This window comes from Clinocottus analis, unplaced genomic scaffold (genome assembly GCF_023055335.1).
Source record: "Clinocottus analis isolate CAN_PGR_092001 unplaced genomic scaffold, fCliAna1.0.p SCAF_28, whole genome shotgun sequence".
NCBI classification, from domain to species: domain Eukaryota; kingdom Metazoa; phylum Chordata; class Actinopteri; order Perciformes; family Cottidae; genus Clinocottus; species Clinocottus analis.
Window position 1 is genome coordinate 3,256,927 of NW_027176020.1, and position 24,035 is coordinate 3,280,961.

Genomic DNA, 24,035 nt, shown 5'->3' on the forward strand with positions numbered 1-24,035 from the left:
AGGGGGGAGTAGAGCGATAATAAGACATTAAACTGCGAGGGAAGACGGAAAGACCAGGGGTCGAATACACGGAAGGGAGAGAAAGAAGCGGCGGGAGTTACATCGCACGCTGCATGCTGCCCAGAGCCAGACGCCCCAGTCAGCTGTGGAAGACATGTGGAGCGCCGCCAACGACGGCCCGAATTGAAGGTTAAAAACATACACGATTGTACCGATGGCTTTGTCCGTACCAAAGCAGCCGGGGTTCGACTCCGACCCACGGCTCTTTGCTGCATGTTGTCCTCTCTTTATCTCTCTTTATCTCTGTCTATCTCTTGTTTTCCAGTCCATCACTGTCACTATGCAATAAAGCCCCATAAAACATTTCCTGCAAAAATGTAAAATTCAAGATTTTTAAAAGAAAAATCTAATATTCACTTAGGTTAAAACTAATTAATTTATAATTTCACAGGGACAAACTTGGCAAAGTTAGAAGGAGAAAGACGGCGTTGAAGTGCAATAATTAAAATATGTAATATATGAAGTCCAGATTCATTTGATTATATTCATAAATACAATGTTTTTTATATACTAAAAAGAAAATACCACTAAATTGATGACAGATTGTTACGTTTGACTTTGAGGATACTTGTGACACTTTATGGTCCTGTTATCTGTTTGTCTGTACACTTTATTTAATGTAATGTTTCTATTTGTTGCACTGTGTTGATTGTTGTTGTTTGTCTACTGTTTACGCCACCCGCCAAGACAAATTCCTCGTATGTGTAAGATACCTGGCAAATAAATGGTTCTGATTCTGACTACATACCAGGTTCCGTTGATTTTAAAATATGCAATATTTTTATTTTTTCCCTCGATCCTTAAGAGTCTCAGAGAAATTCTTGCAATTTCATAACCAGAACAATCTATTTATTTCATCTACGAAAGCCGTATTCTGCCATCAAACCACGTTGATGATCCGTCTATGAAATTGTATCCTTCCACATTATGTTTTGTGTGGTTTCCGCTCCGTGTTTATCTTGGCGTGGGCTTGATTTGTTTGTCCATCTGTGGCGTTCTCTCTCCCTCTCTCTCTCTTTCCCTCTCTCTCTTTTCCTCAGTCCACCTGCTCCGGGCCGCGGGCTACAGCCACCGCACATGAGCCTGAATCTCTCTGCCTTCATTAAACTTCTTCCTTGGACCAATTACACCGGCAAAAACACTTCAGAGCGTTCTCAAAACGACGGAAAAAGGTCACAGGGAAAAGCGCCGGGCCTTTAAATGCCCCTAAAATGATTAAATGAATTCCTGCAGCGCTCTTTTGCCACGGCTGTCGGCACATGAATAAACACGAGGCTGAAGGCCGTGAACCTCAAGAGGCTGGAGCCGGAGCATGGACATACATGGAGCTGTTGCTGGTTGACTGTAAGGGGGGGGGCAAGTCAAGCTCTGTTAGGCTTATGTGAAACACATCGGCCAGTGTCTTATGAAACCGCACGGCCCGAGGTCTCAGTCAGAGTTTATGGAGATGCTGTTATGTCTGCTTCATCTGAAAAGGGGATGTCACGCTCGGAGGAGAGATTTTCTGGGGTCTTACATAAACCTGGGATCTAAAAATATGACTCGAAATAAGAACATTAAAGATGGAGATCAGGGTGTGAAGGATGCGCGTGTGCAGCGGGCTTTTTCGGGAACGTGATGTTTTTGTTTTGTTTTAAGTCTGACCTGCATATTCAGATTTTTCTTTCTAAGGACTGTTTTATAATGAGCGGCTGCAGCGCATGGGTGGAGCGGTCGTCCTGTAACCGCAAGTAAGCTGGTTTGATCCCCGGTCCACCCATAGTTTGCACGTTGAAGTGTCCTTGAGCAAGACACTGAACCACAGCTCACGCCTCCTTAAATGCAGAGACCAAATGTCACGTACGTATGTAAATATGCAATATGACGACTAAACGAATACATTAAAAAGTATTTAAAAGCGAGCCTCAAGCGAACATTGTGTACCACTGTGCCACCATGAAAAATAATTAAAAAAATATAAATGTTACTTGTCTATTGTCAGCTAGAGCGGTTATTAAAACACACAAATTCATACAATTAGGAAATAAATGATCATATTTTTTGTGGAATACTCAGCGTGGGTAGTTTTAATTATGTCTTATATATAAGATGCTTTGAGCTAATGTCAGTTATAATTCCCTCTTTAATGTAGATTTTATATTCTCCTTCAAACAACTGGATTTATTCAATACCAATACGTTTGGACAAAGGTAATAACGGAGCGCAGCTTCGTTAACGGTGACTGTTTTGTGGCTCACAAACTCTACAATTTTACTGCTGAACCCTACAAAAAATAAACATTTGAGGTAAGCAATAGGCAATGCAGTAAAAGAAGCTTGCGCTGCCGTGCTTGACAGTTTGAACGGCGTTCACAAGCATCACTAGCGGTGATTGACAGCTGTGTCGAAGACTGCTCTGCTCTGATTGGTCGTTTATCTTTGCAAAGGTAAGAAAGGATTCTTGCAGATGTCATAAGAAACACTTAAATCGTTCAGTTTATTTCAGTCTCATGTGCTTTCTGTCAGGATAAAGTGTCATTCTGAGCAAATATGAAAAGGTTATTAGTATTAAAGTTACTGTCTGTAAAGTCAAACACACACACACACACACACACACACTCACCATGTAGTATCCGGGTAGCAGCTTCTGCAAGAATTCAGCCTCCTTGTGCATCACAGTCTTGATGATGAACTCGTCGTCCCTCGTGAGATAGAAGACGGAGCCACTCGCTCCGGGATTGGACAGCTCGATCAGAGGCTCGTTACAGAGGGAGTACTGCAGGCACACACACACACACACACACACACACACACACACACACACACACAGGGAGAGAAAAGTACAGGTCGAATCATTAAACACGTTGACATGTAAGACAAAACGATCTTACGTTGTGGATAAGTCTGCGTTCTTTAAACACGTCGCTTATACAGAAGCCATCTGGTATTAAGCAAAACACTCTGAAAAAGACATTGAGATGTTCTGATATTGAATGTACTCATTTATATAATATGTTGATGCAAGTTATTAATCATTTTAACTTGTGTTTTTGATACATTCCATTGATGTAATGTAACCCTGCCTGCAGGCAGCCAGTGATTAATTGGTTCCTACTCAGTGGAGGATATTTAAAAGCATGTGAGTCTCTGATGACTACGCACTTGGCGTCATAACGTCAGTCCTCTGATGACGTTTGGTGCCTTAAAATCTGTGCGCTCCAGCGTCCTTTGGACCAGATCTCTGGAGTCTCTCCCAATAAAAGAAATTCCCTTTTCTTGGAACTCATTCCGAGGTGGTTGAAGCATATTAAACCTCTTCCTTCATGTTACAAACAGCATGTTCAGACTCATTTACACTCTGATATAGAGCCAAAAGGTCAATAAAAATACATTAAACACATACGCTGATCATGTAAAAACATGTAAAAATGCAAAAAAAAGAAGGAATGGTGTGAAATAAGATTGTAGGTAAGAGAGAGAGTTGGATAAAGAACATTACATGCTGCAGTAGCACAGAGGTATATAGATAAGATGCATTTAGATGTCAAATAATGACAGCTTTAACATTTTTAGCTCTTCTAATACGCACGTCAGGCTCCTGCTGATACGATGGTGAGCTCAACTAATTAGCCCGTTCTCTCCGCTGCTTAAAAGCAACTCATCAGCATCATTTCTGAAGCTGCCTCCGCCGGCTTTTTCTGCTAATGGTTCACTTTTCAAACATTCCTCTCAGAGGAGCATGACATTTAATTTCATAGCTTTTAAAAAAAAATACAAAAAAAAGTATTTTCCACAAAACCAGGACGAACAGAGTCGGAGTGAAACATTTGAAAATGGTCACAGTGGCAGGTAGAAGGACGTGCTCGTCATCTTCACAGCAGGAGGGCAAATATGACAGATGAGTCGGGTCCTTTTGTTGGAGTGATAAAGCAACTGTAGTTTCATTTTTTAGGACCAAAGTCCTGTGGTCACAAAACAGACCTTTGAAATAACGCAGTGTTTTTAGCCCTGAATCACGACTGCGAGTGCAAATATGAACCCCAAATCACATAATTATCACATTATCTGCAGAGCTGCCAAGTCATACCCATGTAGAACTTCAGTCTAACCAGACTTCAAATTTAAAAAAATGAGTTGTTGATCACATGCAAGTCCCCAGATGACATGAGTGGACATATGATGGCGAGTGACCACAGGCCGGCTGAGAGAGACGGCAGAAAACAAGGCAGGATGCGGTGTTTCCACGTGGTTTGAAGGGACCCGATGCGTTAAGGATACGCGCACAAGGAACATGCAGACACACTGACCGAGCAGTCTCTGTATATTCTGCTAGACTGCTCCGGGCAGAGCGGTGAATCATGCAGCCTTGCCTCTCTTCAACTATCCAATCTTCCTCCTCTTTGTCCTTCTTTCTTGCATCGCTTCACGGCCTCTCATGCTCGTTCTCCCCCTCTCAGCTCTCTCCTGGCGTCACGCTTCTCATCCGCAGTTCTCATCTTCATGGATTATTTTTCTTTACTCCTTTTCTTTTCCTTTGCGTGTTTCTGTTCATTTGCACACTGCTTCCATCCCCTCTCTCTTGCTCCTCCAGGTCTATCTGATCTGAGCGGATACTAAGCTACCACGGAGCTTGTTAAACTTCCACCATAGCTAGCCGGATCGACGCACCCTGGAGAAAGTTTAGCGTCCATGTGGTGTGAATTAAATGTAATTGGTTTAGGTGACACACACCAGTGCGGCTGCCCGCAAATTCATAATGAACCAACTGCCCGAGGGATTAAATACGACAGGTCAGAGACGGCCAGTCCACTTGGGAGATCCATCTCGTGGGATCTCTCCCTGGCACAGGCCGGCCCGCAAGGGGGACATTTATTTCTGTTTTGTGGCTGTGCGACGCAATCGGCCCGAGAAGGATGGCTTGGGCAGGGCGGGGAATGAAGGCGGCTCTCTAACAGGTGCCACTCGCCCCCAGTCTCACAAAGTCTGATGGGAAACACTGCGCACGCTTGAAGTCTTACCAGGTAGTCATCCGGCCTGATGCCAAACAGTTCTCTGAAGTAGCGGAAGGCCACGGGAGCGTAGGTTTTGAAGCGGAAGTCCGGGAAATGGTGGGCTGGAGTGAGGTTGCTGCCTTCGCTAAAGTACAGAAGAACACAGCGATTAAACTCATATTTTTCTCAAGTGAACGGCAAACATGTGTAACTATTACTGGACTTTTTTTGTATATTTGTATATGTGTTTGGCTGCAGCAGAGACCTGGGGAAAAAGATGCTCTCCACCACATAGAAGTCCTGCATCAACACATCTCTCTCCGGCTTGGAGCTCAGGTTGCCCACCGTGTAACCGATGCCCAGCTGGATGGCACCTTTCAAGGCTGAGGATGTGGTCTGCGGAGAGAGAGGGGGAGGGGGGGGCGTTGTGAGTAAAACACTTCATGACTGGTTCTATTCTGAGAAGGAGCGGATCATTTTAGAGGGGGAAAAAACTTTTTTCACCATTTAATGCTTTTAAAATGAAAAGAAATCGATTGCTTGTTCTTTTTTTAGCGGGCAAAATGGAGTCTTAACTTGTTCAGAAGCAGGAAATACATCACGGTACAGCCGTGTGCTGCTTTCAGTACCTTCTTGTAAGTGGTTTCCCCTGATGCATCCACCCCTCTGTGGCCAATCTTCTTTCCCAGGCCGGGCTGGCCTGAGGATGAGGGCATCTGGAGAGACAAAGAGAGACGTGTGTGAGGAGGACTGGTGGATTTGTGCCAGTTCAATAACATTTTAGTTCAATATTTAGACGAGGGTAAAACAGTATAAATCCACTAGAGCAATTTCAAGATGATTGCTCAGACAAGTACGCTTTCATTTGCATTTTTTCCGTCCATACACTTACTATTTTGTGTGCGTAGCGTATGTATACTGTACTGTATACTGGTATTGACAATAACCGTGATATATATATATTTTTTTTAAATGCTCATAGACTGTCTCCTCCTCCCTACACTCGTATTTTGAATGTAATTTATTAAATAAATTGTTGAGTAAAGCCAAAGAATACTCAAGTGATATTCAAATACTTTTGGGACATTGTCATCTCAACTGACTTCATGCAACATTATGATTAAGTGACCCGAATATCAACAGCCTGAGATACACCCTCAAAAGAGAGCAGATGATCACAGGGACAGATGGAAGCTCACCTCTGTGATGAAGGCTTTCCTTGCGGCAGCATCTGAGAGAGAGGGAGAGAGGGCGAGAGAGAGGGAGAGAGAGAGAGGGAGATGACTGTGTTAGTCGCTCAGAGACACAGAGGCATCGTTACTCAGCATCGTTAGTGCTCCCTGTGACAAAGAAGAACACCAAACGGGGGTCACAGCAGTCCAACGTTTTGCACACAAAGTGGTCATTTTTGCACTTAAGTGGGCGTCTGTCAGCGAGAGGAAATGCAGGAAGCAAAGCAACGGTCAGCGACAAGGACACCGAGTCCATTTCAAAGCCGTTCTGACTGTGCTGTGCGTGAGGCCCAATACATTTTGGGCCGTCGCCATCTTATATTTTTGGCGTTGGCATCTTGCTTTTTTTGCATCCAGTGAATGTAAGTGACCATATTTGGACCGCAAAGGTGTGACGGAGAGACGCCTGGTTGCAACCTGTCAATCACCTTGTCGCCCCGCCCTAAAGCATATGGACCATAATTTACTAAATAAACATCATGCTGTATTAAAGAAGACTTGAAACTAGAGATTGAGACATAAACTCATGTTTACAATGTTTACTGAGGGAATAAATCAAGAGAGAAGTAGAGTCATTTATACAGACTTCTATACAACCAGAGGAGTCGCCCCCTGGTGGCCAAGTTTAATACGCATCGACTTCCCTTATCCAGACTGGAGGTTGCCCCCTGGGTGTAACAGAAACATGCATAAATCGTGACGAAAAAAGCTCGAAAACCATTTTCCTCCAACGGATTTCCAGACCCTTCATTTGACATTTATACTAACGCGGATTAAAAGCGGCTCTGGAAAGTGTAAACCTGCTGTGAGTCTCTTAAAATGTGAGTAAACTATAACCTCTCACTCACTTTTTAATCCTAATATCGTTCACAAATGGCAATCTAACGAATCTTAGCGTTACGGCAGTCCTACATCTGTTATGTTGTGATGTTTTTTAAAGTCGACGAACGGGATGTCGGCAGAAGAGTAAAAGCAATCAGAGAAGTGTTTTTTTTTTGCCAGAAAGGCCTGAAATAGATGCATAATTATAGACGACCACTCAGCATAATAATGGAGACGAGGCTCAGGAGGGCAGGAAAGATAGAACACAAAATGAGCAAAAGAAAGGGTGGAAGGAGACAGAATGAGGAGAGGAGAGAGAAATAGAGAGAGAGAGAGAGAGAGAGAGAGAGAGAGAGAAAGAGAGAGAGAGAGAGGGCTCCAGACAGTACGAGTGAGGCAAATTAATTCCCGCTCTGTTATCTTCAGAACCAATATCGCACTCACTCGCCCAGATGGTGGAGTTTAGAGAGAAACAGCAGATATATTAACAACAGTGTGACTGTTTTGATCTGAAATAAAAATGAGGATACGAACATCAGCGATGAGAGAAAATAATCCTAATTGGGAGCATGAGTATTATTGATGTTTTACTTTCCATTTTCCTCTCACTTCTCCTCGTCAGATGTACCACGATGTTGCATTAGTAACGATTCTGGTCGGAAGGATTTACTTCTATCACTGCTGCACATAAATTTGAGGTAAAAGCACATAAAAGGACCTTTTTTCTTCCCACAGTGGACATTTAGATTTCTCACAGGATGAAAAGCACAGGTGTTTTTCACTAACAATGGCTGCGATCGGTTCAAAATGGATGCTTTGCTGCTTCTGACAGCCGACTGTATAATCAAGCGATTTTCTGCAGTTGCATTGCAGAATAGTGATGAATCAACATGGACTCTTTACGACATCGTGTTAAGGCTTTTGTAGGCAAAGAAACTTTTAATTTCCAAGAATAAAGTCTTAATTTACAAAAAGAAATTGGATATTCTCAGAGACTCTAAAGTAGGGATGCTCCCAAAACCCTGTTCGAAATGGGAACAGGCGGAGTCGTGCTTAACTCCGACAAACACACACACACACACACACACACACACACACGCACAGACTCAGTACAGGGTGAGAAAACACATCACGGCAGAGAGAATAAGATCTAAAGTGTGGCTACATTTAACTCCAGTAGATGTCAAGAACTCTCGATAAAACCCTCAAAAGGTAACGAAGGTAACACCAGCAGCGTATCAAACCTTTCATAACAGAAATCTGCAGAAAAGCCCCATCTATCCTCGTCCACTGCAGGTCACCATAGCGTAAACATCTATTTGAGATACATGCGAGAATAAAAAAGCAATGTCAATTATTTCCTCCTAATTAATTGGCTTTTTTCTCTCTCGCACAAAAAAAAGAAAACCTTAGACCTGTTTGGATGCAGATATTCTTCAGCAAAAGCTCAGTTTGAATAAAAAACAAACAAACATCAATTCCTTTTTAAGTATCCCACGACGCACGCACAATACCAGGAACCTGGAACTGATGCAGTTATGTAAAGCAAGTATTATTGTGTTCTTTGTTACACTTGTGGTAATTCTACCACGGCATATTCAAAATGTCTGCTGTAAAAAAACAATTCACACCAGGCCACAAAAGGCTGGCAGGAGATGAAACGAGACTTCCTGACTGTACTCTCTGGAGGGCACCAAACCTTCTATAAAAACCAGTATGAAATGAATCTCCCCGCCCAGCTGAGACACTAACAGCTAACCTATATAACCCGGTGTCACTCAGGAGCGGGATAGCATCTTCACAGCTTGACTGCAGCTGAATTGATAGCCGGCCTCGCTGGTCTCTCTGCCTGCCTGCCTTCTCGTGGACGCCCATGTGACTGAGCCACAGAATAGCCTGCTCGCCCAGCCCTCCTCCTGCTCGGTGTCTCCATCCCCCCCCACAGCCCACCCCCCGTCACACATTTGCACATTTGCACGGGGATGAGCAAGCACAAGCGTCACAAATGCGAACCCGGCAACGTTCCCAAGCTGGAACATCCAGGGAATCAAATTTGAGGGAGAAGGGGGAAAGAAAAAAAAAAACTGCTGGTGAAGGAATGCAGATAATTAAAGAGGAGGCTCTTCTGCTTGTTACCATCTCGTACTATTTATGTGTGTGGATGCATGTGATTGGCTGGCTACATGTGGCTCCAGATATGTCTGTTCCATGTGTGCGTGTGTGTGCATGTATGTGTGTGTGTGTCTCACGTATCTTAGTGCAGCCACATCTTTTCCTTTCCGCGCGCCTGCACCTGTTAAGACTGCCCTCGGTGTGTGTCTGCATGTGTACGTATTTGTGAGTCTGTGACAGCTAGTGGAGACTACAGGTTTAAAGGCATAGCATGTGTGTGTGTGCATGTGTGTGCAGTGAATGAGTCAGACTGTGTGCGTCTAAACATGTGCTGCATCTCTCCCTCATCGACTTTGTGACGGTTTAACCAGAAACAGACCGATTTGTACCCGGACATCGGCCTATTGCGATAATTATCAACTTATCGTGCGATATTTGGACACAACCTCAAACACTTTGAAGTTATCTACTTTGGGCTTTGGATATGACCTTGATTTTGAAGCTTCCATCCTTTTTGCTGACCTTGATGTTGCTCGTTGTGTTTACGTGCGTGTTTGTTTACATAACGTTTTAGCCGACATGACGCCAGAACAAGCAGACATTATAAGACTTGGACGTTGCACATTTTTGTTAACAGAGCCCCAAGAGTCCTTTGTATTTATCTTTTATTTATTGAGGATATTTTAACATATTTCACGCATTCCAATTCTAATGCCTGAATATCTTCAAGAATTAGAATTTTATTGAGTTTTCAAAGGATCTGAAAGAATCTAATCTTCAAATCTTTGCATAAAAATGGTCTTAAAATTACAATGTTATCATTTATCGCAACGATTCCCTCCCAAACAGTTAGAAGGCTGCCGTTCACTTCAGTTAATCTCACATGGAACAAATCTACAAAACCACCACGCTTCCAATTAATTGATTTGAATCGTAACAATACGATTACTAATAAACTTAAACATCAAGGTAACACCGCTGTTATCATTTCTCCTAACATATCCAATATTTTTTTTTTCCGTCTTTGAGATAAAGAGCAGGCAGCCGTACAGTTTTTTTTACCTTTACATGACCTTTGTAGATTTACATAATATATTCTAATATTCCATCTATGCTCAGCAGCACACAGTGAAACGCAGACACGAACTCCATGACTATAAATTAAATTACGCTGGGACCGAGATGGCTAATGCAAGAAGAGCGATGTGTGAACGCTCGAGAGCTATATTTAAATTTTGTCCATTTAATTTATGTTTGCGGCAGACCTAGAACGTAATCACGTTATGATTACAGGCAACCAATTGTGAGTGTAAGTGACAAAACCCTGATGACCCTGTGGCTATTTCTACAGCACTAAAGTGATAACATAATAGAAATGGAGAGACATAAAGATTATGGAAGTGTATCACGGGGTATAGAAGGAAAAGCAGAGGCAGGAGTTATCATGATAAGGTACAATAGTGCTTCTATTTGATTTTTAACCATATTTATGCCTCTACCCAGCAACACGGGAGTGTGACGTGATAACATTGTTATTGTTAACATCCCTCCATTTGCTGTATCTTCAACAGGTGAAGTGCTGAGGGGGAAAAACAAGATAGGTCCTCCTCCACCATCGTGCTGCGGCGGCATGTCTGTAGAGATCTTCAGGGAACAACAAATAGAGTCGCACAAATCAAACAGCTCCGGGCTGAGAGAGGCCATTGCCGAGCCGGACCGCTATGTGCTGGTTTAATGGCTCACGCGTGCACACTTCACGCGAGCGCTCCATTACCTGCTGGTGATGGGAGCCATGGGAGGTGACGCGAAAAACAGGCGTATTTCAGAGCATTTTTACACACAAACCCTGCGTTGTGTCGCAGGGTTTGTGTGTAAAAAGGTTTGACCCGTTCACGCCGGACCGCCGGCGCTGCTTAATCCCTGACTGTTGCCAATGCACATAAGGCCTTCCATACACACACACACACACACACTCGCTGCCAAACCACAGGATCATAACAGATATTCTGCATATTTGCTTAACAGAGATTTATCTGTTCATTAAAAGACGTCACAGCAGCGCAGTGTTCTGTTTCCAATTTTTGCTATGAACCACTATGGTCCTGCTTCTTCTCAAATGCACAGGCTGTTAATCACGCAGCGATTATTAGAAGTAAGTTATCTGCCAAAGACACATGTTGTTGTTGCATTCCTTTCGCCTCCTTTAAAATGATTTACAGGGGAAACTTTCATTAAAACCACGTAACCGTGACACTAAGCGATTATAACCTGCGTTACGATCTGGCTCCTGCACTTGCGGAGTACACAGTTAAATGTATAAAAAGAAAATATCCGCTCTGGCCTCGTGTTTATATTCCATCACACACACACACACACACACACACACACACACACACACACACACACACACACACACACACACACACACACACAGTTTTATCCCCCTTGTTTCCATGGTGCCCCCCAATTGAGGTCAACCAGCTTTTCTGTGACTAACGTCGGCACGCACGGAGTCAACAGACGGATGCCGCCTTCATTTCCCTCCATGCTGCTATTAAAAAAAGGGGCATTAGTCCAACTACATACAGTACACAACTTAAAGATACTCAAGCATACAGACTACAACTATCGACCCACTCATTTATATAAAAAATTCATGACTGAATAAAACCGGCAATTTACCAAGAGGAACCGACAGCAACCAAGCACTGAAGAAAAATCACTGAGGAAAATGCGATATCCTCTGACAGTTTATTTGGTTCGACGGAGAGTTTGTCACAGCAGTTAATTGCTGCTTAAATCATTAAATAATTTGTTTTCAAACTACATCGACAAAACAGCGGCAGATCTATCAGGCTGCAAAACGAATCCAACACAAATACTCTGGTGCTGTGTCACCTAATTGTTAGACACACACACACACAAACACACACACACACACACACATACACACACACTGCAGGCGGCAGCGTTGATGCGTCTTACTGGCGGCCACGTACGACCTCAATGAGATCAATGCTGGGACTCCCCGAGGAGGAGCTAAGTAGGAGGCTGCCGTTGAGGCGCTTGTTCGCCATCCTGACCGAGGCTAAGTGATGGCGCCCGCCATCGTTTGGGTGTTAATTCTCTTCACGCGGCGACAAAGCGGCGCTCGCGTCTGGTGGCAAAGTGCACATGACCCCGACCTGTGGAACGCAGAAATCCATAACTCTGTCGGGGGGGAAAACTAACACGACAGCTGATTCGATACACAAATAAAGGGGTAAAAATACTGTCAGCTCTTTCGCAGACTAGAGCAAGAGGATGAGAGCAGTGTTTTGTTTTTTATTTTGTTACGTTAATTCAGGGTTAACCTCAGCCTAGGTCACTTCACACGGGAGAGTTACGCAACAGTGATGGCGGCTGTTTCGACAGCAGGAAGGCAAACAGATCCTGAATCAGTGTCTTCGGGCCGTTCCGCCCCTGGAGCCCTTGATCTCAGTCGGGTCTGTTTTTTTTCTTTCTCCATGAACAAACCAGTCAGCCGGCGTGGACCTTGTCCTCCGTTTCTGGCCCAGAGTGGAAAAGCGGAGGCAGTAAATGCACACGAGTCTTCATCAATTTGATGCTTACTCAGTGTGTAGTGTACTCAGTACGCACACACAGACACACACATGCGCGATTATAATGATCTCTATGCTCCCTGTCATTACGTTCAGACACCTTGACATCGGCACAGTTCTTCCACAGCAGGTGTTTCTGGAACAGTTGTTTTTGTCAAAAACAGCCGTCTGTTGGACAAGAATTGTCTTGTCGGCCGTAACAGAGACACAGCACTTGATACTCTCAGTTCAACGTGGCAACTTTATATTATTTAAAAGGAATAGTTTAATACTTTGGGGCATATGCGTATTTGCAAATATAGGAAAGCGTTAGATAAGAGGATCAATGCCACTTTCATGTCTGTAAAGTAAACATTTAAGCTTAGGGTCAGGGGATGATGAGTTTTAGCTTAGCATAAAGACTGGAAGCGGGGGTGAACAGCTAGCCTGGCTCTGTCTGAAGCAGCTAAATCAAACGCATCATATTGTGTTATACACCTGTTCTTCTAACTCCTGGCAGGGAAAGACAATAAGCGTGTTTGGCAATAAGAGATAGGCATGAGTACTCAATTCGGACAAGTATTTATTCAACGTATAGAGTATTTTTGTTTTACATAATATAAATATCATGTGATTCAAGATGGCAGAGACAGGGGGAAAACATTGATTCAGGGGTTTTCATGTCACAGTATCCTTGCTTCTTTCAAAATATATCCAGCACAACCCAACCAGCAGAAAAGCTTCTGTGTGTGTGACTCTGACATTAAATCAGCATGCTGGCAACACATTAACAGGATACTCCAAAAGCCCGGCACTAATTCACGCGCAACCATACAAATTTCTGCTCCCGTGTAGACAGATATCTGTGTGAGCGTCCGGGTGTATCAATAACTCCTCTCAAATGACCATTCCTCCTGGATCGGCGCCCGGCTACTTGGACGTCGATGCTAATAATTAGGGAGTCATCGACTTCCAAACGCTAAGCTTTTCAAAGAGGCTTTAAGGGTTCCTCGCAATTACGGCACTCTGACAGAATAATATGCTCACAGCTTAGCCTTACTACATGTACACACACACACATACACACACACAGTAATGCCAGCTACTTGCAGACGACAGAAGGAAGTATGGTTGAACAAGCGTCTGAAACTGGCGTATTGCTGCCGGCACTCATCTGCAAAGTACATTTCCCCTCAGCAGTCCTCTGATTTACTGAACAAAGCGGTGTGTGTTTGTGTGTGTGTGTGTGTGTGTGGAGTGGGTGCTGCTCCATCCTCTGCTGTCAGTGCATATCATACACTTTGTACAACACGGTGAATGTGTGGAGGATGCAGCGGCTGGAGAGGGACAGCTTTTCACTATGCCGAGTCATCCATTACGATCAACGGCATCAGACAAAAGCAAGCGGTCTTAATAAAAAAGCTTCCTGCCTTCCGCTGGCTCGAAAAACAACAACATCCCTTTGAGACATTTAGCTCGGAGCGAGACGACGAGCGACGCACAGCAGCAACAGTCTGCATTCAGGCCAACAGCTTATTTACAAAGGGAGTCTTTACAAACTACTACGGAGCTGTGAGTTATTATTTTCTCCGTAGATTCATTTGTTGTTGTTGTTAATTGTCAGGAAATAGGGAAAAACGCAGAAGCGAGTAATTGTCTACGCTCTAATAGTGTCTAATATCTAATAGTGATGAATATTATGTTATTTGTACAACGTAATTAACTAAACAAGAAATCAACAAGAAAGTTTAAAAAATTATATTTTGATTGCTGATCTTTTGTTGCTCTCCGATTCAACGATTTGCTTTTCTTATTAAAAATCATGATAAATTGAGCTGTGTGGTTTTTAGCTTTTCATTTTCCTAAATAAACTTTAGGGAAATGATAAAAATGTCACGGTCACAGAGTTTGAGTTTCTACTGAATGTTTACAGGAAAAAAACGAAAGGGTAAATAATAAATATTATAATATAATTGAAATGCTCGCCTTGCCAGGCCTTTTTACAAAGGTTTCAAAGCTGGAAACCCTTCACAGATTCCCTCGCTGCCGTAACCCCAGTTGGCCGGGCTTGACCGTGGCGCCCAGACACACGAGCAGACAGACGGCGAGATGTAATTCCAGCTAAATCACGGTCACTATTACTCTACTATCCATAATCCCAATCCCATTCTCTGCAGGCTACTAGACCAACTGTCTGGATTATCAGGATAAGGCTAAGGACAGGTGGAAGACAAGAGACCGTCTGTCTGGTTCTCTGGGTTGCAGGCTGTCCCCGCTCTGCTTCAGCATTAGGGCAAAACTTAAAAATAAAAGATAGGTATGAAATCCAGAGCGAATGCTATTGCTTCTCAACGGCTCTCCACATGAGCCGCGGCTCGCAGCTCATGCAGCTAACAGCGCAAATAGCGCTGAAACAGTGTTTGAATGGCGACGTCGTCGGTTAGGGAGGCCGTTTTGAGATGGCACCGGCGAGCTAACCATTAATATAGCGGCAAATAGTTGTTCGCTGCTATATTAATGCTCTGAATCTCATATAGGGAACCTTGAAAAATCCATAGACCGTGGTTGATGGTCGAAGGGAACGGCTGTATTTCTGTTTATATAATAAAGAGATACTTTGCACATTTTTCTGCTGGTGAAGGGCAAAAAGTAAGACGCAAACATCATTAAAATGCCAGACCTGCCTTCACAATATAGGCTGCAGCTACTGTCTGCCTTCACCGTCCTGATCAATCTGGCTTTCAAACTGATGCTGAGAAGTGGATGAGACGACTGGCTTGGCAGCGGCTGACAGTAGCTAATAACTCCAGCCTAAATTTCGCCGCCGCTCAGGAGAGGCTGCAACAGTTGCATCTTCATTTCATTTCACACTGTGGATCAGACTAATGGAACAGGTGGGTATGAAAGTGTAATTACTTCTCCTTGGAGAGGCCTGAAAGCTCTGCAGACTTTTGAAATGGAAATCCGAAGTGGGGAGATGCAAAAAAAAAGAAGAAGATCTCGCAGTTCAACAGAATATCGTAGTAGCTGGTTTTTACACACACACATACACACATACCACACACATACCACAGGGGCACAAACACATACACCTCCGGCGGTCAATACAACAGCAAATGCAGACGTCGGCTTGAATGTGAAGCGGTGGGAGTCAGTACGAAACCACATCAGGAGAAGCGTTGTGGTAATATTCACAATGCCAGTTAACTTTTTCTGCTGGACATCAGGACTGATGTGTCAGGAGAGTCATGCTGCTCCTGAAGAGACTGGCAGGGTTGCAGCACCCTGTTTTTAGGGCAAGGCTAAAAACGGCTCTGTCCTCCCAGCAAATTGGCACCACACATGTGCTCAAAACTCGTACGCAATTTCAGATATGTTTTTCATCGCTGAGATTCCAGATCAGAACCGAACTCAGTGATCCTCGCTGATCCTGAAAAAGGCAGTCCAAGCACAGAGAGACAAAGGTCCTTTTACGGAGTGGACTGGACTGGAGAGGAGAGGAGAGGAGAGGAGAGGAGAGGAGAGGAGAGGAGAGGAGAGGAGAGGAGAGGAGTCATGGGAGTGGATCATACAAATAAACAGGGTAGGAATCAGCCCGACTCTTGCGTGCCGCTGTTATTGCTGAGAGTAGCATCTCAGTGACTCAGTGAAGGGTAATCTGCTCTAACTACAGATGGAGCACAGTTGCACAACAGTGTGGGGTAACTGCTGCTCATACCTGTACAGAGCAATCTACACACACCTGCAGATTTAGTTTCACACCTGGGACTGCCAAAAATAAAAATAAAACTCTTGTGTCACTCAGGAAGGCAATATAAAGCTGAAAGCACACAGTAAGCTGTTATTCCATAAAACAATATATATATATATATATATATATATATATATATATATATATATATATATATATATATATATATATATATAAATGACGCTGTCTAGCTGTCACGATGCTGTGGTACAAATGACTCACCAAGCTGGTTTTCAGAGTACCGCTGCCCCTAACAATCAGGACTTACATTCAAAAACAAGGGCAGCAATGTGGACTTAAATTGCTTCGAGTTGACCATGTTGCACCTCAGTTTTTAACAGCAACCAGCCATCATTCCAAATGCTGTGAGACATTGCATTTATCCCAGCATGCCCCCTAAACTTAGACTGCCGACACAGACCGCCTCTGCAGGCAGATGAGCTGGCACCCGGTGTGTTGTGTGGCATCCTCATGTAGACGGTTGGTTACTCAGCCGGGTGTATCATTCACCGTCCTACATACAGAAAGCTGCTTCTATCGCTTATGCACACTATGAGGGAGACTGGAGAGGAGTGAGGATTTCATTATTGTGTATTTAGAATAAATGCATGATTGCAACAGTTTATAAAAGTAGAAATAGTAATGAAAGTTACTACAAGGAACGTTCCCTTTAGAAAACCTCTCATTTAACTACAGAAGGGGTCCGGCGATCTGCTACGATCAGTCCTGGTTCTGGTTCCCTCCGTGCCGATCTTCCCTCCAGCTGCGTGGTGATGGCGTGCGCTACAAACTTCCCCTTAATATAGGTGTGCAAATTTGCCGCCGCTTTATCTCCCCTCCCATTACCTCGCACCATCCTTCCTTATATGCGTATGCATTCAGGAGAGGAGTCTGCTGATTATATAAAAGCTTTGCCTCAGATGACAGGCGAGCTCTGCTTCCACATCAGCGTGCCTGTTTGATAAATCAAAATGCACGCCACTGCAGTAGGTGCAGAGCGTGTCAGTAAATCTTCCGTAGAGATAAATCCGACCAACCAGGGCAGTAAATCCAACACAGAAGCTTTCTGTCAACTGGTCCCCGCACTGTTTAAAAATGAAAAGTAGTTGTTGCTTAATAAATCAATTCTTTTTAAAAGCTTATCTAGGGCTTATCTCAGCTTCCACTGAACGAGAAGCAGGGTACACACTGTGCAGGTCTATTACAAGGCTCACACGCGTACACAAACACATTAACGACGGGCAATTTCGAGTTTCCACTTCACCTAGCGCGAATGCTTTAGGACGGTGGAGGCAAAGCGAGGAGGAAACCAACGTGGAGCAAACCAACGTAGAGGAACACAGACAGGCTCCGGCCGGCCGGATCAGGTTCAAACCCAGGATTCTCTTCCTTCGAGGCGACAGTGCTACCGCACAACCCATCTAATATTAATTGCGATCAAGATTTTTGGCTTCCCACAGTGAAATGAGCACGATCCACGGCGGTGTTGACGTTTAATATGCATGCATAGGAGAAGAGTTACAAAATGCAGTGAATTCAGGTGAAGAAGAATCATATTTTCAGTCTTATCTTGATGCAATAAATGTGATCGCGATAAATAATCGCGATCTCAATAGTTAACAAATTAACCGTGGCTATCATTTTGGGGCTATTATCACGCGGCGTTTCCTACTGCGGCCCAAATGATAATGTGTCAGTGCCGCTACTGTCAAAGCGACTCCGTCGCACCACGAGCTCAGCAATCACCCCGGTTCCCTGCTGCTGCAGTGAAACATCTCCTCCTCTCCTCGGTACCAGAATAGGTGCAATTACCGAAGCCCCAAGCAGGCAGCACTCTAATTCCATGTGGGTGTTTAAGATGAGTTTGACAGCTTTATGCTCCTGGTACAGCTGATTATGAAACAATACAAGCCTGTGCAGTGGGCACGGTAACTCTCCTAATTGAAAACAGCGGGCCTCACTTGCCCTCTGATGGGGAAGACGGTGCGGTCGTAAGTGTGTAAAACTGAGCCTCATCCGGCAGCACAAACAACCTTTTTACAGCTGCAAAGTCGCCAGGATAATAAGAAGATGCAGCTGGGAATTCTTCATGTCTCCCTATCTGTTCTCTGTGCTCACTCATCTTCTCAACAACAAACAGCACAAGGACAAACAGCAGCAAGCATAGCATTCATCCCCCCCACCACACACACACACACACACACTTGCAGACAAAGTCAGGAGCACGTAAGACGTGTCTGAATGCGTCATCGTCTACGTAAAACACTGACATCAAATAACCTGGCGGAGGCATATGCGAGCCCTGCGCATTGGACACCAGGTTATGAACTGCTGCTGGCACGCACAGCCACAGCGGGAGAAAGAGCGAGAGACCTTGAAGAACGAGTAAAGGAGGAAGCAAATAGATGGCAAATTCCACAGAAGGCAAGCACCCTTTGTGCTCTGTCAGCAATTCTGACAGGCCTTGCCTGAAGCGCAGAACTGAGAAAGACACGGAAGGGGTGGGGGGTGGGGGGCGGACGGACTGATGGATAGTGACAAATAAGTGGCTGAGCCTAAGGGATCAGTAAGGGATGAGGAGGTAGGAGAGGAGAGCCAAAGTCGAAGGTGAGAGGTAGGGCTGCACGATACTGAAAAGACCGCCATAGCAGTATTGTCGTTTCTGCGATATATATTGCGATGTGGAAAAAAATGAAGGATTTCTTTTTTTTTATTTTTCAGATGAATCCAAGGTCCTGCAACATCATCTTTCAGCGACCAAAATATTTCTTTTCAAATCTTCTTTTCTCCTGTTTCCCTCTGTCATTGATTGACTATCTCGTTTGGTAGTTCTCCGTCCAATCAGGGTCCAATCAGGGTAAACAATGTTCTATCAGACAGACTTTTTAATGCAGGTTTTTGGAAAATGTGAAACGTGCACGTTTCTCCTTTTGTATCAAGCAACAAAAAAAAGTGGTAGCACTACATGTTGGGAGTTAACTTGACGTTGCACGTCCGGCGATGCGACCGTTGCACGTTGCGCAATGCCGATGCTGAAACCATATATATATATCGTGCAGCCCCAGTGAGAGCAGTTGGAGTACGAAGCGCTGGGGAGAAGATAAGTGAGATTTATGCCGTCTTCTGACAGGAGACTATGGCGACAAATTACGACTGCCTGAGGATGAGGAGCTCCAAATGAATGGGACTAAATGCTCAGACAGATATTCAACAGCCGGCTGTGACACCCACACGCGGCGTTGTATTCACAGCGCGCAGCAGCTTACAATTATACATGGCAAGATCTGATGTTAACCAAGCTCTCATGTTGGAGCGCTTGCTACGTGAACAGCCAATGAGAGAGACCGATTTCCATCCATTCCTATTGACCAGTGCCAATGCCAGATTGTTGTTAGACTGCCATAGAAATGAACACAACACATTAAACACATATTAGCTGAATAGCCTTTCATGGCCTCTTCCTTCACGATGCGTCACTGACAGATGTTGCAGAGTGATACATCTGATTGTATAGAAGTCTATAGAAAATGACTCTACTTCTCACTTGAGTTCATGGTCTCAATCTCTAGTTTCAAAGTCTTCTTCAGTACAGCATGATGTTCATTCAGTAAATTATAGTCCCACATGGTAAAATAGACAACAAAGCGGGCTATGCTGGTGTATGCAGACTGTGATTGACAGGTCGCTGCCTCTACCAGATGGCGTCTCTACGTCACTCGTCCGCAATCCAAACATGGTCACTTCTGTTCTCCGGTTGCAAAAAAAGTACAAGATGGCAATCCACGATAGCGACGGCCAAATCGCTGAATTCTAGGCTTCATAACGGCAGTCCACAATCCAATAGGTGACGTCACGGTGACTACATATTAATGGGGGAAATCAAATACGTGAAACCCTGTTTACAGAAGTAATTTGTAACGACAACTTTATAGATTAATGGATTACAGTGTTTGTACCCAACTGCGCCATAGGAAATGTGTATAACAAGGTCTATGATTTTCTGTATATTTTACTTTTACCTAATGGCGAGTACCTTTGGAAGCCAAATAACATCTTGTTTGTTTCACTGGAAGACTTCTTGCAAGGTATCGACTCGGCTGGTTCTCTTTAACGGGACTTCTTAAGCACTAATGCTCCGCTAATAGAATAACGCAGCAGTGCCGCATTGATGACGGGCATAATTGGAGCAGGCCGTGCCTCAGTAATATTCAAAACCAACTCAACCCGCAGCATTGGAGATGAACAGAGCAAAAGTTAAATGGGTTAACAAGGAAACAGATGTTAGTGTGATGAAAGCCAAGAAACATTAAGTACCCAGCACTGTCTTTCAGTCTTCTACCCAATCAAGTGTAACCACACTCAAAATCACATTGTGCTATAAAGATTTGCATTTGTTTAGTTCTGTTAATTGGCAAGTGCAAGCTCACGCTCTCTCTCTTGCTCTCTCCAGTCAGTCAGGTCTGTGTTTTCCATTGCATGTGAAGGTGCACTTGACTGAGAAGGTACACACACTAGTAAAATCACGCCAACATTTTGCAGCAACAAAAATAAAACGGGCATTTCCCTCCTCCGATACAGCTGAGCTCGTCGAGTAACCGTCGCCAGACAGCACATTGATTCACAAGCCCGTTCTGAGCTCTTGTCGAAGTCAGCGCTTTCCTCGCGGGACAATAAAAATCCCCAATTTGTGATGTACAGTGAACATGATGACACTGTGAATGCAGCATGACAGATATGCTGTTAGACTCAAAAGCCTGAACATTTAGCTTCAGCCAGTCATAAATGTATTTACAAACATGTCCACACACATCAGCATACTCAACACCTTAAAAAATATCATTGTCGTTTATAAATTAGCACGCGTCTCTATGTTGATGATGCAGTTGTTTATAATAAAGCTCAATCTAATTTGCTTTGAACAATCCCGAGATTTTAAAAGCATGCAAAATTAAATACATGTTAATTTTCCAAAATGAGAACCGATTAGCTCAATTTGAGAATCGTCTCATCTCTCTCTCTCTCTCTCTGTGTAAGACGAGAGCGTCATTGGAATAATAGGAATAATTTTCATTTTTATAAACATTATTAGTCTTATATTGAAATTCACAACCTAAGCAACAGCTGAGAGGAGGATATCATACCTCAGCACACCTCGTTTGTCACCAATACACGCACAACAAATGCAGCATCTTACATTCTGACACAAGCAGCCACAACAGCAGTGAGCGACAAAGCAGCTAATCACGTTCACCTTCAAAAGACTGGGATTAAGAAAACGCTGACTGCATTTAAGTGACTCAGAAAACTCTCTAATTGTTTCTTGAATTACATTCAGTTCATCCCAATTAATACTGGACTTCAAAGGCCAATAAAGATATCTGACTCTTTTTTTTTAAATCGGATAACCATATGTTGGCTGATATATATAAATATGTTTTTTGCATGAACAAAACATCATTTTAATAAGAATTTTACAGTTGCTTATTAAAATATGTTTAGCCTGTACTAAGCACTGACCGGGACATTTATTAGTTGAACTATAAACTAGTGCTGTCTTGCTTTTTTCTATATGCTTCTTCTCTTTTTTTTGCACAATACTGACCTACTGATTCCAATAAATATCTGATTAAATAGCAGCCTTGTCGATTTATATCACTTCAGTTGTAACGACTAGCTTTCACGATACATCATGGCCTCGACCGCTAATGGGCTCTTTGCACAAGAGACATTTTGCTGTGTCACATTAGGAAAAGCACAGGTGCAAATAATCAAATTTACGATGTCTGAAATATCATATAGCTGCTCCAGTTTCTGGGTCCTGGTGTTGTGCGTGCTGGCTCACTGTCTAACGTCCATCCTGACTTACTGGGACATTCCTAATGTCAACAGCGAAACCAGCAGTTCTCCTATTATGAGGACAAATGTCAATGTGTATCTTGGCGTCAACTATAAAGAAACACTCGTAGAATATATTAAAATATGATATCTGGTCCAACTGCTATGGTGGCTGTGGTCTGTCGCTCTCAGCCCTCCTTCTTTGAGGAAATTGAGTATTTTCAAGCTCCAGTAAAAAGCCAAGATGGTGGCAAAAGGTAAACCCAAATTGAGGCTTTACTTTAAAGGTTTCTCAAGAAAACATAATGGATGATACTTGTGTTTTTCTCCAGCCTGTGTGGGTGACAGGTGGTAAATTCAAGGTGCCCACAGCTGGAAACGAGTGAGGGGGGAAAGCTGGCAGAGAGGAATTCCGTTCCTTGGGAAAAGGAGGCCATTAAATCCTCGCTACACCCCTGGCTCCTTCTTCCTGTAAAAGGTCATTAATTACACATATGTACAGCTATAAGCTACTATATTATATGTGACATTGCCCTTTCCGAGCCCTGGTTTGACGAGTCGCTCTCCAGACACGACTGCACTTCCACCACTGACGTAAAAACCGTTACACACCAACGGCAAATAAACCGTTACAATCAAACTTTACCTTCTGCCCACATTAATTCACTTAGCTAGCTGCTAGCTTAACGTTAGCCCAGCTGAGTCCTTGCTAGCAAAGATGAGTCGGGACTTTCCGTTCACAGCAGATGGGAATGGTTGTCAAGCGGGTTATGAAACGTACATTAAAAGACGTGTACGTGTTTTATTTTTTTAAATTTTTTTAAAGGTTAATTATTAAAGTACCCATGTCAGCGGCGTCCATCCCGTAGCTAACTCCGACGACCGTGTCCCCATCATCGGATGCTGCGGCCCCGGATAGCGGGCTCCCGTCCCCGGCCTCCGAGAGCCCGACCGCTCCCTCGGCTGCTGCCTCCATTCAGCCTCCCGGAGAGGGGGTGTGGTGGTGGGGGAAGAAATGTGAAGAAGAAGAGAAAAAAAAGGAAAATAGCCAGGCAAGCGCTCCGATTGAAAGACCCACAGCGGCGTCGTGATCCCGGCCAAGAGGAAAGAGGAGAGCGGAGGGGACTTGCCGTATGGTGTGCAAGCAACTAGTCAAACGGAGGAATGTATGGTAGTTATCCGCGACGGTGCCCTCATCTGTGCGGCGTTTCCTCACGACGTCGGCGGCGGCGGAGCAGCGTCTCCGCTCCTCTCAGGTCGACTGCACCGCACTTGCTGCTGCCTGGGTTGTGTGTGTCTGTGTGTGTGTGTGTGTGTGTGTGTGTGTGTGTGTGTGTGTGTGTGTGTGTGTGTGCAGCCGGGACACCGTGGTTTCCCCCTCCCCACCCACCCACCATCCCCACCCTACAAGCGGGCTGTGACTCCCTCTGCAGGAGGCCGAGAGGAATTGCAGCCAGGAGCTCGGCGCGTCCCCCTTTGGATGCTCGGAGTCACATGCAGAGGTCAAGTTGAACTGAGTGGGGAAAGAAAGAGAGGCCTGAAAAGGTTGAAGTATTTCCTAAAATAAGAGGAACATGTAATCTTTTGACTTTGACCTCTACTGTGATGGGATCAATACATGTGCTACTCATTGTAGTACTTGTAGTACATTGAGTTACTGTGCTATGAGTTCA

General features: G+C 44.1%; 1 protein-coding gene across 4 annotated transcripts in view; it reads right to left on the reverse strand.

The window, feature by feature from the left end:
* Nucleotides 1–23,704, reverse strand: part of pip5k1ca (phosphatidylinositol-4-phosphate 5-kinase, type I, gamma a) — a 42,290-nt gene extending 18,586 nt beyond the window's left edge. For all 4 annotated transcript variants that reach the window (XR_011078397.1, XM_068593048.1, XM_068593046.1 and 1 more), the window contains exons 1-6: nucleotides 23,206–23,704; nucleotides 6,229–6,260; nucleotides 5,659–5,745; nucleotides 5,295–5,425; nucleotides 5,057–5,174; nucleotides 2,662–2,814 (exon numbers count right to left, since the gene is read on the reverse strand). Coding sequence is in view for 3 of the 4 variants with exons in the window: in XM_068593048.1 (XP_068449149.1) it covers nucleotides 2,662–2,814; nucleotides 5,057–5,174; nucleotides 5,295–5,425; nucleotides 5,659–5,745; nucleotides 6,229–6,260; nucleotides 23,206–23,338 (654 nt within the window). In the remaining variant the exon portion in view is untranslated. The remainder of the gene's footprint in view (nucleotides 1–2,661; nucleotides 2,815–5,056; nucleotides 5,175–5,294; nucleotides 5,426–5,658; nucleotides 5,746–6,228; nucleotides 6,261–23,205) is intronic.
* Between the last annotated feature and the right edge of the window lie 331 nt (nucleotides 23,705–24,035).